Here is a 17,352-nt window from a genome sequence, read left to right on the forward strand (position 1 = left end):
TCGAGAGAGCATTAATCTTGCGTAGAAGAGTTCAGGCAATTGCTGGGAATTAATTTCGTGCCGCAGACTGATAACGCGCAGTCTAGTTGTACTATAAAACAGCTTCGGTGTTAAATGGAATGGTTAATGAATTACTAGCACTGGAATGATAAAGTAAAATATGCATTATGCTGTATTCGCTTTCCTGTAAGTGCCTCAACTTCTTCCACTCAAGACTGATCCTCCCCTCGAAAATGACAGAGTACTTAAAGTGAGCTTTAGAATAATTACAACATGACAAGGACAGTCTGTCTGGTAAAACGACAGTTATCAAATATTCAGCTATTATTTCTTGCCACAGGTTGAATACTCGAGAATCCCGTATTTATCTACATCGTTATTATCTTTGTTTTAAGTCACTTCTGAACGCCAACTATATTCATGACAATTCCCTTCGACGCGTAAGATTACCGCTCGGTCCGAGCTCGAACGTTGAGCGTTCGACGACACAAGCTACTTGCACCCGTGGCGCGGCCAGAAGGTGCAAAGAAGGATTAATCGCTATCGTTCAGCTTCTACGACTGTATCACATTGATATGGAAATATTTCACAGATATGAGTTACTCTTATAAAAGACGAGTCATTTGGGGTCCTATTAAAAATAAGAGCGCAAACGAGATCTGTAATAATAACTGTATGGCGTGTTTGCGAGCAGGAGAACGTGGAGACACAGTCGAACACAGAGCTCCTTCCGCGATCAATCAAAGGGACAGTAACTTGTAACATTAGTTTATTTGCATACACGTATATACATATCAGGTGTCGTCGCATGCCTCCACCCCGAATTTCTGGCTGCGCCACTCACTCGCGCGCTTCTGTACCTTGTCCACGGAACAGAGTCACCGAAAAGATAAGTACATGGTTTTCATATTCGACAGCACGCGTGAGAACTAGAGGTGTGCGAGAACCCGAGCATGTCGGGTCGAGATGAGAATTTTTCTCGGGATCGGGACGGGTTCCTGAGGGTTTCGGGATTCGTATTATTAGGACTGACTGATGCTTGTGCTTCGGAAAACCAACAACGTCTCTACACTTTTTCTTACGATGCGTTGAATGTGTGATGTATTCATTAAGCGGGTTCTTGAAATTTTTGGGAATCCCGACTCTCCCGAGAATCCCGACTCTCCCGGACATTTTCGAGAATCCCGACTCTCCCGGACATTTTCGAGAATCCCGACCCTCCCGAGAATCCCGAAATTTTCGGGAACCCGACCCGACCCGTCCTGACCTCGGGTTCTCGCACACCTCTAGTGAGAACACAACTGGGGCGTAAAGTATGATTACACTAACAGCTATGTACAAACTATAAATTGGTCCACGTCTCATTCTAAATGAGCCTACGTAACAATACGGATGGGGACTAAGGAAACAAAGGGGCATGTGCTACGAATTCTAAGACAACCAATTAATAATCAGCATATAAAAACTACATATATCACATGTTTTAAGTGATGCTTAAGTCACCGCACGACAATGCCTCCGGCGCTAAAATTACACCCAGGGTGTTCCTCGATTGCGTAAACGCGAATAAAGGAGCACCCCGCACTCTGCAGCCTCAAGCGGCTAAAGACCATGACTCTGTTACGCGAGCGAAGTAAGAACTCGCTATTCCCACCGCGGAGCGTATCGCCCACTTCTCCCTCTGGGAGGCAGATACTCTCCGCGCTCGTACGCTCTTCCCAGAATCTCTGTTTCGCGAGTAGAGAGTACAGAATACTTTTAGCAGTCGGTTTGTTTAATCTTGAACAGGGAAAGAAGCTGGGATCGGAGGTCGGTCCAAGCACGGGTTTGAAAGGTTAACGGAACGTCTCTTCTCCTTCGTTTCTACGCCTTGTCGTTGCGTCCACGCAAGGGCAGCGCTCCATCCAGTGCGCCCTGACCTTTCAAACTCGCGCTCAGACCGACGTTACTCAGCCAGGCATTTTACGATTCATGACGCCCAGCTCGCAGGCGATCTGCTTGTGCTCGCGGTCGAGCAACAGAGTTCTCGCGCTCAGAAACGAAAGGTCCGGGAGTCGGTTCAACACCTTCGCCGTTTCCGGTTGTATGGGCATCACTCGGCCGAACCTGTCCATCACCACGTGCTCGGGCCCGGACCTCTTATTCACTGACCTCCCCCGATAAATGTCCCCCAAGCTCGACTTCTCGGACGGCAAATACTGTTTCTCAGGCGGCGCGAATTGTCTCTCATTCACGACGTGGTGCTTCTCGCTCGGTGGGAACTGCTTCTCCGGCGGGGCCCCTCTGTGGGGCCCAGTGTTCCTCGATCTGTGCCCCGCGTCGGGGTCCGCTTTCCTCTTCCATTCCGCTGCACGCGGAGCCGGCAAAGGCTCTATCATCTTCGCAGGCTGCGAACGCTTTTGGGACCTCGGTGCCTCGCTCTCCGATAAGTCCCCGGTCTCCGCTTTGGAGACTGAATTGCATCGCTGCCGATTGACATTTACTTCCGGGGCATCTGTTACGTCACAAAAGGCTGGTTTGAAGGCAGTGGCTTTGAATTATTCGGTAGGGATATACGTAGGCAACGCACAGTGAGAAGATTAAATGTTTCTATATGGTTTGTTCTATCTACGACATATATAGGTGTACAGAATACCAAGCCCAACACTTACGATGATTAACAGAATTCCTTGCGCTACTTGGTCGACGATAGGATTCAGAGTTGGCGGAACTGTGGGATGTTAGTAGAGGATCGAAAGGACACAGAAAGTCCAGAGGTAGAAGAGCGGATAACCCACCACCTAAATTACACGAGTTTTCAAAGAGTTTACCCAGTGATTAGCACACAGTACATCGGAGCAAATCGACGGAAGAATCGCTCAAGCAAAACGTACAGAGAAAAGCAGCGAAAGAATGACTAACTCGAGAAACACAGCGCCAGTGCGAGAAAACAAACAAATTGTTCGTATAATCAATAAAAACGTCTGCTTCTCTATTTACATGGTATATTTATATTATTGCGAGAGACAAAGCAGTAAGACGGAAATAAAACGATAACATTTACATACGTTGCGTAATACTTACTAGCTTCTAAGGGATTAACAAGCCCGGAACTATTCCAATCGAATTGAGCGGCAGGTACTTCCTAATGGGGTTTCATTGCGATTAATTATAATTGAGCGTGTTGTGTGTAGTTTTCAATATTTCGCTCTTCAAAAACACATTAATTCATTCAATTATCTCTTTATGTTAGCGTAAAATAATAAAACTACTGCATCCATCGATAGCCGTACACTTACTTCGGAATTAATGAAACCTTGCGTTTTGCTCGGGTTCGTAGCAGAGGGTGGCTGGGCATCAGCAATGGCTTTGATGGGTTCCAGCGGAGTGAAACCAAGATTCGCGGCAAATCTGGGAACATTCGGGTTCCACCTTGGTCCGAACAACTGGAAGAACCAAATCGTTATTTCACAATTATACGAATATCTCGAATCGACTAACAAGGGACTATCCCGAACCTGGAAATTCAAAAAGTTCTGAAACTTCGTGAATATGTAGGGAATTTCCTCGTGATTACAACGCAATTTTTGTTTGCTGCCCAAATTCACTCTAAGGGGGTGTAATTGACCCCTGAAAATCCGGTTATTATCTGATTTTCTGTTATAACTCGTGAACTGTAAAATATTTTTCTTTTTTTACCAAATGATAGATCTAATTAGAAGAAGTAATTTTTGTCTTGAAACTTCTTTTCCATCTCTTACAGTTCGCGAGTTATAACACAAAATCGGAAAATAGCCGAATTTTCGGGGGTTAATTTCACCCCCTTCGAGTGAATTTGGGCAGCAAACAAAAATAGCGTTGTAATCAGGAGGAAATCCCCTACATATTCACAAAGTTTCAGAATTTTTTGAACTTCCGGGTTCCGGATCTTCCCTTGTAAGCGCCCACTCACGATATTGCGGGAATCGATGCCAAGAGATTTCAGCATCACATTGTTGCTCGTGCTGTTCGCCCACTGGTACGTCAGAGCGTTCGTTTCCTCGACGCTCTTGATGCTCTGCCAGATTTTATCTGTCTGGCTTATCAGCGACTGCACTTGGACTTCGCATTCCTTCGAATCCATCGGAAACATCGTTGTTATTATGTCCTCTATTTTGTTAGTAGCCTGCGGAACATCTTTGTAATTGATTATCAAGCTTACGAGAGAGTAAATAGTAGAAGAGCAAACTCACATTCTTATTTTCTATTCGCGAGATTGACTCCTTTAGATTGAACTGCGTGTTTTCTACCGCAGGCTGCTCCAACGCTGACTCGAAGTCGTTGAAGTCTTCGAAATCGTCGTCCTCGTCTTCATCAGGTACCTTCGGTTCGCTGATCTTCTCGAACTGCGTTTGATCAGTGAAATTCGTGAAATCCCCAAAATCATCGTCCTCGACTGTCGTTCCACCTTTCCTCTCGCTCGCGTCGCGAAATTCTCCCTGAACAGTCGCAGCGGAGGTCTCGAGTATGGAATCGCACTTGAAGTCCCCGAACTCCTCGCTGGAGCAGCTGGAGACATCCGGCAGTGGCGCGGATAGAAAATTCTTCTCAACATTAGCATTCTCAGTAAATCCACAGAAATCGTCGGCAAACTCATCTTCCTCTCGATTACTAGCTGCGAACTCGCCTCTCGACTTATTCGCGCTTAAAGCGTCTCCTTCGATCGAGCCATGAAAGCCTGGGAACTCAACGCACTTCTGATCATTCGCTTCGCTCTCATCAGGCACACTTATGTCCTCTATGCGTCGGTCTTCCAGCCTCGGCTTCTCATCTGAATTCTCTAAAACTAAATGTACATCCTTTTTAGTATCCGCGCTGAAATCTTTGCTGAAATTGCTGAAATTCTCCGAGATATCTTCGGCCTCTCGAAACTCAAAGTACTCGGTTTTCGGAACCTCCGCAGGTGCGTCGCCATTAGAAACCCAGTTCTCAGAGTCCTCGAACTGCTCGTAATCATAGAAATCGCTGTCCAGGTGCTGCGTCGTGTCCGGAGCGACCGTGGGATCTCCCAAATCCAGACTCAGCGGTTCTATATCCTCCAAATGATTAGGCGAAGCTTCCTGCTCGCTCTCGCCTAAGCTACTGCTCTCGCTCGCCAAACCGGCCCCGCCGAAACCTCCTCTCTCCGTACCATCCTCAGCGTCATTACTATCCACATTCTCCGAGCTCCTTTTAGAAGCTCCGTCGCCACTCTCGGCTTTCCTCAGCTTAATATCGCTGACGGTCTCGCCCGTTTTCTCGAGAATTAGAACATCTTCCGCGATAGTCGGCATCGAAGCCACGTCCGGTTGGGAGACGCTCTCAGCCGCTTCCGCAATGCCGTTGACTTTCGGCGAGGCATTCTGCGACGGCAGGGGCGTTCGCATCGGCGTCGCGAGCTTGTGCGGAGAATCTGACGACACGGACAGCCCTGGAATACGATCTTAAATCATTTAAATAATCGAAAACACCTCCGCCTCGGCGCGTTCTACGCAATCTCGTACCATCGATACCGCCGGTCGTGAAGTCCCCGAACTCGTCCTCCTCGGAGTCACCGAAGTTGTCCAGCGGAGGAGGCGTCGAGCTGACCAGTGGTGGGAACGCCATCCTTCGCCCAGATTCTAGAAACCATAGCGCAGCTCGAGCAACATTAGCCTCGCGCGATAAAATTCTGCTGCGCGCTTAATTATTATTATTATTATTATTTATTATTTCAGCGGGAAAACCGTTTAGTATATATTACAATTTCTAAACTACAAGATTCCTGTTGTTATCGCCTCCGGAGGCATTTCCAGCGTGAATCGAAAGCGCGGCGATTCGCCAGAACCGAAGGCATATGTCAAGCGTTAGGCAGGTTATGTACGTGTCATTAATGACAGCCAGAAACGTCCAACTGTGTGATTCGGGGAATTTAATGACAACGCTGAATCGATCGCCGTGAATGATTGCGTTGAATTGTTCGGGAGAGACGTGCGATGGTTTAGCGTCGATGTGGAGAGGCTTAGTTAGGCGAGTGGTGACTTACAAAGGGAGCAGGTACGTGGAGCACCTTGCGGAATCGTTTTATCTTTCCTTCGTCATAGCTTCGAGAGGAAGAACGTCGCTCGTCGACAACGTGCAATCCTTATCGATGACGATCGCAACTTGTTAGAACCGCACGGTTCGGTGGTACGAATCACGAGACGGTCGTATCACCTGTTCCGTACGTGTTGCTTCTGCGCACCTGTTCCCACCTGCCGTCGCGCGGGTTTCTAACGTTCGAACGCGGTACGACCGCGGCATCGTTCTTCGTTTAGTTATTTTCTCGCTTTTCTTCGGGGCTCTCGCACGCGAATTTGGGAACGGTGGGCTTTTTGGGAACTTATGGTTTGGGGAGCTTGGGCCGGGGGCAGAGATGGGGGAAAATTATTTGAAGTAAAAATTTGTGTACGAAATTTTTATTTCAAATAATTTTTTGCCCATCTCTGGCCGGGGGTCCATCTGGAAGGTAAGCTATGCTATGCTATGCTAAGCTGTGCTATGCTAAGTTTTAAGAATTAGCTTCAATACATTTACAAAAGCTAAGCTGAAACCTAGTATAGCTTAGCTTAGGTTCCCGGTGGATTCCCGGCTTTATGGAACCGTTTCCATCAAAAGCTAAGCTGAAACCTAGCATAGCTTAGCTTAGGTTCCCGGTGGATCCCCGACTTTATGGAACCGTTTCGACCAAAAGCTAAGCTGAAACCTACCTTAGCTTATCTTAGGTTTCCGATGGATTCCCGGCTTTATGGGACCGTTTCCACCAAAAGCTAAGCTGAAACATAGCATAGCATAGCCTAGTTTAGCTTAGCTTCTAGGTGGATTCCCGGCTTTACAGTGGCGCTGATAAAAAATTATCAGTAAGCTGTGCAAAATGTTTATTACAGTATTCTGAGTTACGCTGTTTACATAGTTTCCTTTAGTCTACTTGGCGTCCTGCTTGGCGGTGTGCTGCGTACGCCTGTGCTTCCGCATGTCTCCTTTCTGCCTGAAGCACCTTCCGCAGACGTCGCAGGCGTGCGGCTTCTCGCCGGTGTGGATCTTTATGTGGTTGTTCAGGGCCTCCGTACGGGTGAAGGCTTTCTCGCAGTAGTGGCACTTATACCTGCGGTCCCCTCGGTGTATCAGCCTGTGCTGGTAGAACACGGAGCCGGTTAGGAAGGCTTTGTTGCAGACATCGCATTTGAACGGCCGTTCTCTGGTGTGCTTCTTCCGAGTGTGATCGGCTAGGTCGGGCTTTATCGTGAACCTCTGATCGCAATACTCGCAGGCGTAAGGCTTCACGCCCATGTGGAACCTTTTGTGCGTCCACATGTGGCTCGACTGGGTGTAACTCTTCCCGCAGATGTTGCAGACGTATCTATAAAGAAATACAGAATTGTACAAACGGAAATACTTTCTATAGCAACGATTCTGTACGCACGGTCTTAGCCCACTGTGTCTCCTTTTGTGAGCGTTCAGAGAGTTCGCCGTTGGCAAGAGGCTGCCGCAGATATCGCAAGGGAATTTCGAGCACCTGTACTTCCCGTGCTCCTGAAAATCTTCTACGTTCGTAAAAGTATTTCCGCAGAGCTCGCAGATGAACTCTTCTTCGCCCTTCTCTGATTTCCGGGCCACTGGCTGATGCCTCTTCTGCTTGTGCTTGTAGAGCAGAGAAAGCTCCTTCACGTCTCTGTCGCAAATCTCGCACAGAAACACTACCAGAACTTTAAATATTCTCGGGTGTTCCTTCCAATGTAGGACAGCCTCTGCGAAGGATTTGAACAAAGCGCTGCAGTCGTTGCACGAGTAGGGTGTCTCCACGACGTGCGACTTGCGGTGGCTTTTCAGGTGATCCATGTCGACGAAGTGGCTGCTGCAGAATTCGCAGTGGTACAGCTTCAGCACCTGCAACTCCTCGATGAGGCTGATCTTCTCCTCGTGCTTCTTGCAGTGGTCGTCCGCGAACTCGTAGCTTCCAAAAGCCTCTCCGCAACGAACACACCTTTATTCAAAAGATTTTATTTAAAAAGTAGATTATTCCTTTCCGACGAATAAATGCTACCTCCATATAGTCTGGCTATTTTCAAAGATGACGCTGTGCCCAGCTATGTGTTTATTCAACCTAGACTTCTGCGTGAAACTCTTCGAACACTCGGGACATTTATACGGCTTCTCTGGGAGATGAGTCACCACGTGACGCTTCAAAGTGTATCCGTCGCAGAAGCCCTTAGAGCAAACCTCGCACACGTGCGGTCTCGTTTTCCCATCCAAGCAAACGTGCTTCTTTAATCCCTCGTGGCTCTCGAATAGCTTCCCACATTGCAAACAGGACACTCTGCCATCTTTGCAATGATACCTAGGGACAAAGTTAGCATACAAATTCTCTTAAAAAAAATGCACTTCCTACGAGCAATTAGTACCTCTTATAATGGTAGAACAGTTTCAGTTCCTTTCCGAAGGTAATATTGCAGACTTCGCAATACAATGCCTTCGCGTCTTTGTGGAAGTGCTGATGGAACTGCAAGCGCTCCTCGAAGGTGAAAGTCGCTAAGCAGATATCGCACTTGTACGGCTTGGAAGTGCACTGCAGATGGGGTTTACATTTATGCTCGTCCAAAGTCTCCTTCGTGTGGTAGAGATTCATACAGGCGCCACATTTCAGGTACTTCTGTTTGGTCCCCAAGCAGAACAGTGTTATGGCCTCGCTTTCAGCCTCTTCGTCTGCTCTGAGTTCATTCGGAATTTGTTCCTCGTCGCTGCTTTCGAGGACAATGTCACTGTCATACAGTTCAACGTCTCTACGATTCTCTTTGTTCTCTTCGTAGATTCTCATTCGACCATTGATGCACAATGGGCACGAGTCGGTGCTCCCCAGGGAATTCCCGCTGTTCTTAATGCTGATGAAGGAGTGCTTCTGCTTTAAAATTTCAAGAAGAGTTTCCTCGGCTCTGATGCATTGCGCGTCGAACTCGTTACACCAGGTAATCTTCTCCACGCACGTTGGACAGAGCTGCTTCGGCAGAGGATCTGTTTTCTTCACCTAAGAGACATTGCTTATTGTTGGGGAGTTCTATTTTAAAATACAAAATTGCAAATTTTTGGCTCGACTATATCACCTTAACGCTCAGACACGTGTTTATCTTATCCAGAAGTCTCAAAGACTCTCCGAACTCAGAGTAAATGTAAATAGGATTGGGGGTTTCGCCTGCGCATAATCTGCACAGGGACTTGAAATCGTTCTGCTTCTCGGGGTCAGAGGTCAACTCGAGGATCTCGTTCGAAGAGAGCGGCTCCTCCTGCGACCAAATAATCGACCCCTCGAAATCATCAAGTACATCCTCGTGCTCGCTTAACGTACTAATTGATTCTGCCCCCCCAATATTCATACTACGGAGCTATATATCTTTTCTATCTGAAATTTGAAAGAAATCATTCTTAAACGACTAAAAAAAATATAATAAATTAAGTGACCTCCATTACTATTATTTAACAATATTTCTTGCTGAAAGTCTATTTCGAATAATCTCTCTATCTGCACTTGCAAGTAAATTATCAGTTCTTCGCATTTGCTGGTGATCATAGTAAGATCCAATTAACATTTCATTAGGTATTTCTACGCTCATATACAATTCTCCAGTCTAAATAAATTACATCTAATTGAAATGACAATGCAATGCGGTTGCCGGAGAACGATAAGAGAAGCTGTAAAGCCATAGTTTCGTCTGGTCCCTATTACGCGAGCGGACTGAAACTGCGAGCGCGCGATCGAATGGATTCGGAGCAGATTACCTCGTTCCTTGGAATTGAAAGGGGACGATTCTTTCATGGCAAACTAAACCTGAGTGTCCCATCCGCGGAAAAAAACTCGACGGGCAGCTCGTTGTTTCGCGTTTCCAATAAACACGCCGTCACGACGACGGAAACAAAAGCGCATCTCAGTGGCAGTATATCGCTACGAATCTATTTCTTTCGTTGTAGAATCGCGATTAAAATCGCGGTGGTATTAGTTCGGACAATGTTAACAAGCAGTTATTGGCGGATTATTTCTCCTCGGTTTATTAAAAACGTTCGAGGTAATATAGCAATGTACAAATAGTAACAATTTCATTGATACAATAAAGTGTATATATCTCTCTCTATGTACAATAAACTTGATCCTCGATCTTTTACAACGAAATAATGATACGCAGCTGTAGAAATCTTCTCTTCGTTACTTTCAATTCATTACACCTATTATACCTTAACACTTTGCTGACCGGTCACGAGTATACTCGTGTTGCCGTATCCGAACGCTGCTGACCGGGCACGAGTATACTCGGGTTGCCGTATCCGAACGCTGCTGACCGGGCACGAGTATACTCGTGTTGCCGTGTCCGAACACTGCTGACCGGGCCCGAGTATACTCGTGTTGCCGTGTCCGAACGCTGCTGACCGGTCACGAGTATACTCGTGTTGCCGTATCCGAACGTTGCTGACCGGTCACGAGTATACTCGTTCGGAATTGTCGGCCGCACGGAACAGTTTTGTCTCGGAAGCGCCGGTCAGCAGAGTGTTAAGTAACGATCACTTTTGTACGACGTATCGTATATCATTCTTCACCCTGTACTCCCGCAACCGTTTGCAGTGTCGCAGAACAACCAATAAGTTCAACTTAATTTTGTTCAGCTTCGATTTCGTTTGCTTCTCGTAATCTTCTCCGGTGAAAAAGTACACGTATTCTGAAATATAACGAATGAAGTTTTAATAGTTTTGCACGTTCAGGATAATTAGATGATCTTACCATTGGTAGTGCAGACATCCAGATCCTGTTTCTTGTAATGTAGATAGAGGTTCAAGTCGCCTTGCTTTCTAGCATGAGCCTTCCCCAGCGACAAGAATGTATACTTCGCTTTTAGTATCTGATTGATGGAATCCAACAGATTATTCACAGTCGCTAACGTCTGCCTTCCAATGATGTACTTTGGAATTTTGCTGAATTCGTCACTGGTTATTAAGGGTATCGTAGGGTAGACTTCGGGCTCGCTGAACAGTATCTTTTTGCAGTCTCTCATAGACGCGTCGGGTGTCTCGGTGTTTGTCTCTATGCACGTTCCTGAGTTTTTCAGGGGCTCGTTTTTCAAACTGTTGTTCGATATGTTCGTTTTGCTCTGATAATCACGGATTAGTTCCTGCGGAACGTTGTTCTCCATGTGGATAATCCTGTCGTCCAAGAGCTTTATGGACGATAACAGCTCCTAGAGTTTTTATTAGATTTCTATTTAAAAAAAGTCGCATATGTGATGGCGCAGACTTCCTTGTTATTCGAGAGGTGTTAAACGCGGGGAACACTTACTCTACATCGATTATTCTGTTCTCTCGTTTTTTGTAGCCACGTTCGCATCGCTCCGACACCGTCAGATATTGAAGAGGCCTCCGCGTGCAGCTGGAGGAGTTCTTCCTTCATCTCAGTCTTATCTGCGAGGAAACATTACGAAAGGCGAGAGTGAACGCTCTGACGATGCAATGCGAGGAACAAGATGCTTGAGAAGAATTCATAGTCCGGCGTGAAATAAAATTGAAATATAAAGAAAGAGATTTAAACTTAGTATTACTCTTAATAAATTCTGTGGCGATTTCGAGATCTCGCAGCTTCAAGGACTGTCGTTCCAAAATATCTTCAACGGACGGAGAAGTGGTCATTTCTGAAATTGTCTACCAATTTCTCCAACACTCTGATGTAATTCACGAAACAACTTTTTTCGGTATTGCAAATAACGGTTAAGCATTTACCACCGTTTGTAAACTTTGAATTCATGTTGACATTGTTCGTAGATGACGCTGCTTACCATTCTTAACGACCGATTCTCATGTTAATTTCAGTGCGTTGCGTTGAGAATCCTCCATTAGTGAAAACGATTAAGGCCGTCGCGCATTTTAGCGAAGCGGATCGAAGAAGCTAGCGCCCGTAGCCGTGATGGAGACACCGGTTCTCGTTAGATCACCGAAGTTAAGCATCACGGGGCGGGTACTGGGGAAAGATGGGTGACCACCTTTCTTTCTGCCGGTGCACTGCTGCTGCTGGGACCCGAATGAAAGAGAGGAGGAAAAAGATAAAGAAAAGAGGAGAGGATAAGTTCGCGTTGTTGGGCAATATAAAGCGGAATAGATCATTTGAAATTACTTTGAGTAATTGTATGTTCCGGTTTTCGAGTCGTAATTTATAGTTAGAAACGTGTATTTTGCGGGCGATTTAGGCGTAAGTAGAATTCGCCCGTTAGTTTAATTTCCGAAGAACGCTGCTGCCACCTAACGGTGACACCTATGAACTAAGCTTCCTTTGAATCGTGAAAATTTATATATTTATATTCCGAGGATCTAAACCTCTTACAGGGGCACAGTAACTCCTCATCCAATATTTATTAATTTATTGTTCCTTGGCATGTATTTGAAGGACTCTTTAACACGTTTTTGAACACGAGTCAACGATATGGTTGCATAACGCTCTGCAGAGTCTGTACAACAGATCTGGATTCTCAGAATGTAAATAAGTACTTATACAAACTTTTGTAGAACGAAAGGGGGTCTTTAACTTGTAAGTGTCCCATAAATTAAACAAGAAGATGCATAACTGTAATTACTTACACATAATAACAAATAAATGAAACACTGTTTCGTAGAATCAGTATACCCAATACGACTTCAAACTTCGCTTTGACAAAGTTACATGTTTTTAACGACAAAGGCTGCTTCTGTTTAAAGAATTGCAGGAAAGAGAATACATCTGAACTCAAGCTGATTCTCGTCTAACAGCCCCAAAAGTAACCGATATTTGAGAATTTTTTTTTAAAAAACTATTGGTCAAATTGGATTAAACTCTTTTGGAATATAATGAGGCATCTTTAAACTTGCAGAAAATAATTTTTTTATGCCGATCCTTCTTATTATTTATTAATTATTCTGGAATCTTGTCCGCCTCTTCGACAATGTAACACCTGTTGGCGGGATGTGTAGCACCTATCACGATTACAAAATCCTGAGTCATCTGATTACAAAAAAATAGGAGTTTCTTAAAGTCAAATAGTTTACGCCGGGATTGGTCAACTTTAAAGAAAAAACTTGAAAAATTGAAAGAGTTATAGCGTTTAAAAGGAAAAGTAAGTTTTTTCCTTAGACAAATTTTTCATATTATTTTTTATATCGACGAAAAAAGTATTAAAAATAAAAACTATTATTAAAATTATAATTTTAAGTCCAGTATCAGCGTAAATTATTTAACTTTAACAAAATTTTCTTCTTTTTGTAATCAGGATGACGCCAACATCGTCGAAGAGGTTAACCCGATTCCACAATAATTAATAAATAATAAAAAGGATCGATATAAAAAACTCTACACGTTTAAAGATGTCTCCTTATATCCCAATAGAGTTTAATGCAATATTAACAATAGTGTTTACAAAAAAAATACATAAATTTCGGGGGCTGTTACACGAGAAGCCCCCCTTAAGAATTGACAATCCACTGTGTCAACGATACACTTTGTCGTTACCTCCGAGTGTAACAATCTAATGCTGCAGTAGAAAGCCTCAACATCACAATATTAATCTGAATGCACATATCTCAGCCAAAACTGTGTTCGGACAGAAATTGCATACGCACAAAATTGACTTCTGTCCAAGTAGAACAGGTCAGACCTGTAATTCGAATCACCCCTCCTGCATTTCCCATTGAACACTCATTCTCATCGAGCTCTAATCAAACAATCGTTCGACAGAATCCACCTAACATACAGCTTTCGTTGCAAACCCGAAAGATCCCACAATTGCAAACCTATTTTGACATCTCAGATGCATCGAACCCAATTACCGGAAGTGTCCATCATCCATCAAGTGTGGCCATGCTTCAGCGACGATAAGTCCCTAGCAGTCATTCGACTCGCAAATCCCGGTGAAAGCTCCCAAATCATGGATCAGCACAGATCCATTATGGATTTACTCCTAAAAGCGGGAAAAGGTTGAGAAAATTTAATATGAAGAGCGAGAAAAGAAGAAGTATTTTAAATCAGCGGTCCCAATTACGCGAATCCTAGTGCTTTTTGGGACCTAAACGTTGGCGTCGGAGCGGGCGATCCGGGCAGGAGACGGGAGAAGGGTAGCACATCCGTTCTAATGGCGTCAGGACCCAAGCATTGTTGTCACATTTTGCCCTACAGTGTTTCAATATTTTGCTTTGTTTATGTCGCTCGATTTCCGCGTGAAGGCGACGAGAAATCCATCTGCGCTTGCGAAGGTAGGTACGAGGGGGTAAGAGGGGCCCGTTCTTTTCAGCCGGGACGCGAATCAAGCCGCCAGAGGAATTATCTGCGAGCTCCGGGTGCAGTGACCTTGATTCCGCTGTCATCTCTGAGGCCCGCGAGCGCGCGAAATTTGAATCGCCTAGCTCCGCCTCTAAATGCCCCGGTGCAGCTGTCAAGTTCCCCTTAGAATTATTAACCGCCGCTCTGCGCGACATATAATTTTAATTGACTGTGCTTCGTTTGCAGGCAGAAGCAGCTAGCTCTTACAGATGGAGAGGAACATAATCGTAGAAGAGATTTTCTCCTGTTGACGACTGATATAGATAATTATGGAAGTGACGACAGAGGAAGCGCAAGCGGTGCTGCTGGAGGGTATGGAAGGGACGCAGTACATTACCATTCAGAGGGCTGACGGCGAGTCGCTGAGCAAGACCGTCCCGCTGTTGACGCTGAACGGAGAGTTGCTCTCCGAAGGGATGGTCGTAGATATGATCAACGCCGGCGTTGGCACCGACTACGGCACGGCGACGCAATATTACGAGGCGGACGATTTGCTGCCGCACGAGTTGACGGAGGTGATCTTTCGCGCTTCTCCGCGCCTGCGTGTTAAAAAATTGAATTTAATATTTCTTGCAGGAAGATCGTAGACTCGCGGCGGCTCTGGTCGCGGTCCAACTGCAGCAGCAGCAAAAGCAACAGCAGCTTCACAGTCAGCCCCAGCACGACGACCCTACTCTGCCGGATGTCTCTCATTTAGAGACTTTGGCGCCCGTCAATACGTACTCCATTCAAGCCGTGCCAGAACCGAGCGCACCACCTGTGTTCCCGACCCTGCAGCCCTTCAAACGCATCGCGCATAGCGTGAAACAAGAGTTCATAAACGTGAAAAGCGAGTATGACATCGACGTGTCGGCGGACAGCAGCGAAGACACTGCTCCGGCCTGCGGACCGAAGAGGTCACTGCCTCATAAAAAGAGGATCCCTCGGAAACTAAAGCAACAGACCAAAAGAAGCTCGGCGAGGAAGGACGGCGGCAAGTTGAGCTCGGTCGCCATGAGCGCGGAGGCGGCCGGGGACGCGCAGGCTCATATATTCAAGTGCGAACTCTGTAGCTCTAGATTTAGTAGTCAATTAAAGTTCTTCGAGCATCTGAAGGTGATTCGGGTTCTTATATATTCGGAGGCGTAACCTGGGCCTGTGATGCAGCGCTCGATTGTATTTCAGGTGCACTACGAGCCCGTGAAGCAGGAGACTAGAATAGCGCAAGCCACGAACACCAATATCACGATATCCGTTCCGGCGTCTGTTCAGAGTCTTCAAAACACTGTGATCGAGGAGTTCAGCGAGCCCGAGGATCTCATGGAGGGCATCAGGGGCGTTGGTAAGCGTATGAAGTCGGATCGAGAGCGTTGCTCGTGGATGTAGCGTAATCGTGGTTCAAACGCTTGCAGTGGAGGAGACCGGTGCTCACATAGACGACGAATCAGAGTCCCCTTTATCCGCTATGAACAACGACTCGCCACTGTGGACTATCACCGATGTTACCCACCACGTGAAAGCGCCGATGGTTGGCGAGCAGGGCTTAAACGAGAAAGGAAAGGCTGACATTCCGCAAACAACGAAGAAAAAGAAAATACTGAAAGCACGGAAGTCAAGTGTGTATATTCGCATGCGAAGTGTGCTCCTCTGAGCGGCGCGCTTTAAAACGGATCGCTTATTTCCATAGATGACGAATTAACGTGCCCACAATGCGACCGGTCATTCCACCATAAAAATAGTCTAGTGTATCACATGCGATCTCACAGTGGGGAAAGGCCGCATCAGTGCGAAGTTTGCGGGAAGAGCTTCTTCGCCGCTAGCGCATTAAAGGTCGTACAGCTGCGATACGCGTAACTTAAGGAGGCATACCCGGTTGAACCCTAGGAAAATGTGTACATTTTCTGGATTTTTTTACAAGTCAATGGATTGATGAAGATTTCCCGCTTTTTTACTATCTTTACACAGTATTATGAACTACTTAAAAAAAAAAATAGCTTCCGGAAGAGTAGCTGTTATTCGTTCATTTTTTAATATTTTCCTATAACAATATTACTGAGAGTTGCTGAGTACACGTACTTTTAAAATAAGCAAATAGTTGCAAAAAATATGCATTAGATTTTCCACAAAAAATTCCTGAAAATCACGTTTTTCTTTCGCCTGCCAACTAGGCATGACCCCTTAAATCCCGAATTCTGTTTACTAACTGGACTGTTTCGTAACGCAGGTGCACAAGCGCCTTCACAGCGGCGACAAGCCGTACAAGTGCGAGGAGTGCGGGCGACACTTCCGTCAGTGGGGCGACTTGAAGTACCATTCGACGAGCATTCATTCGGAACAGAAGCAGTACCAGTGCGAGTATTGCGGCAAAGACTTCGCGAGGAAGTATTCCCTGATCGTTCACAGGAGAATCCACACGGGCGAGAAGAATTACAGATGCGAGTACTGTAATAAAACCTTCAGAGCGAGTAGCTACTTACAGAATCATCGGCGCATACACACCGGGGAGAAACCTCACCCGTGCACCGTGTGCGGAAAGCCGTTCAGAGTGCGCAGCGACATGAAGAGGCATATGCACACGCACTCCAAGGGAAGGTCCGAGAGACCCATGAACAGGGTCCTGTCGGGGAAGACTATAGAGGACGAGAACGACAAAGGTTCGCAGGCGAAAACCATTCAGGATCTGGTTAGAGATCTGAAGCTGGAAGTGGAGGCGACAGGGGTGGTGGAGATCATTCCGCCGGACGACAATCCAGAAAGCATTTTGCCACACGCCGGGGGGCAGACCTTGGAATACACGGTGACCACCGCGCCAGACGCGAATCCAGACAGGGATCCGCTGGAGGCAGTTGTGCGCACCGCTGATAACATGTAAGTTCCTTTATTCCAAGCTCGCTTATTCGGCGGCTCAGTTTCTCATGTCTATTACCGTTGCAGGCAATACTTCTTCATGTAACATCTGTCGGAAATAAAGCTGGAGGTTGTTCTTGTACCATAATACGCAATCGATCGTAGGAACGTAATGTGAAAGGTCTGACGCACAAAGT

The 17,352-nt window shown here is 46.0% G+C and overlaps 4 protein-coding genes across 6 annotated transcripts; 1 reads left to right on the forward strand and 3 right to left on the reverse strand.

Moving 5' to 3' along the window:
* Window positions 1-752: 752 nt before the first annotated feature.
* Window positions 753-5,618, reverse strand: Afti (aftiphilin). 2 transcript variants are annotated; one of them, XM_076827808.1, is made up of 7 exons: window positions 5,502-5,618; window positions 4,212-5,428; window positions 3,932-4,144; window positions 3,279-3,425; window positions 3,064-3,124; window positions 2,652-2,780; window positions 753-2,494 (listed from the first exon to the last, which is right to left on the reverse strand). In XM_076827808.1, the coding sequence occupies exons 1-7, from the start codon at window positions 5,602-5,604 to the stop codon at window positions 1,950-1,952; spliced, it is 2,415 nt and encodes an 804-aa protein (XP_076683923.1). In that variant the 5' UTR covers window positions 5,605-5,618; the 3' UTR covers window positions 753-1,949. The 2 variants fall into 2 exon arrangements, with proteins under 2 accessions (XP_076683923.1, XP_076683922.1); XM_076827807.1 differs by having other exon boundaries at window positions 4,212-5,440.
* A 1,286-nt stretch (window positions 5,619-6,904) lies between these two features.
* LOC143376972 (uncharacterized) lies at window positions 6,905-9,383 on the reverse strand. The gene is made up of 5 exons (XM_076827809.1): window positions 9,114-9,383; window positions 8,418-9,037; window positions 8,060-8,353; window positions 7,439-7,999; window positions 6,905-7,375 (listed from the first exon to the last, which is right to left on the reverse strand). The coding sequence occupies exons 1-5, from the start codon at window positions 9,381-9,383 to the stop codon at window positions 6,940-6,942; spliced, it is 2,181 nt and encodes a 726-aa protein (XP_076683924.1). The 3' UTR covers window positions 6,905-6,939.
* Window positions 9,384-10,026: 643 nt separating this feature from the next.
* On the reverse strand, window positions 10,027-13,814 carry LOC143376981 (SKA complex subunit 1). 2 transcript variants are annotated; one of them, XM_076827832.1, is made up of 4 exons: window positions 13,668-13,814; window positions 11,330-11,451; window positions 10,778-11,231; window positions 10,027-10,715 (listed from the first exon to the last, which is right to left on the reverse strand). In XM_076827832.1, exons 1-4 carry the CDS (start codon window positions 13,699-13,701, stop codon window positions 10,561-10,563), a joined length of 765 nt encoding a protein of 254 aa, XP_076683947.1. In that variant the 5' UTR covers window positions 13,702-13,814; the 3' UTR covers window positions 10,027-10,560. The 2 variants fall into 2 exon arrangements, with proteins under 2 accessions (XP_076683947.1, XP_076683946.1); XM_076827831.1 differs by lacking the exon at window positions 13,668-13,814 and adding an exon at window positions 11,589-11,760.
* A 298-nt stretch (window positions 13,815-14,112) lies between these two features.
* On the forward strand, window positions 14,113-17,305 carry LOC143376975 (uncharacterized). Its single transcript, XM_076827814.1, has 8 exons — window positions 14,113-14,262; window positions 14,516-14,844; window positions 14,906-15,424; window positions 15,494-15,650; window positions 15,721-15,924; window positions 15,996-16,138; window positions 16,533-17,176; window positions 17,243-17,305. Exons 2-8 carry the CDS (start codon window positions 14,599-14,601, stop codon window positions 17,259-17,261), a joined length of 1,932 nt encoding a protein of 643 aa, XP_076683929.1. The 5' UTR covers window positions 14,113-14,262; window positions 14,516-14,598; the 3' UTR covers window positions 17,262-17,305.
* Window positions 17,306-17,352: the final 47 nt, after the last annotated feature.

This window comes from Andrena cerasifolii, chromosome 15 (assembly GCF_050908995.1).
Source record: "Andrena cerasifolii isolate SP2316 chromosome 15, iyAndCera1_principal, whole genome shotgun sequence".
Taxonomy (NCBI): Eukaryota; Metazoa; Arthropoda; class Insecta; order Hymenoptera; family Andrenidae; genus Andrena; species Andrena cerasifolii.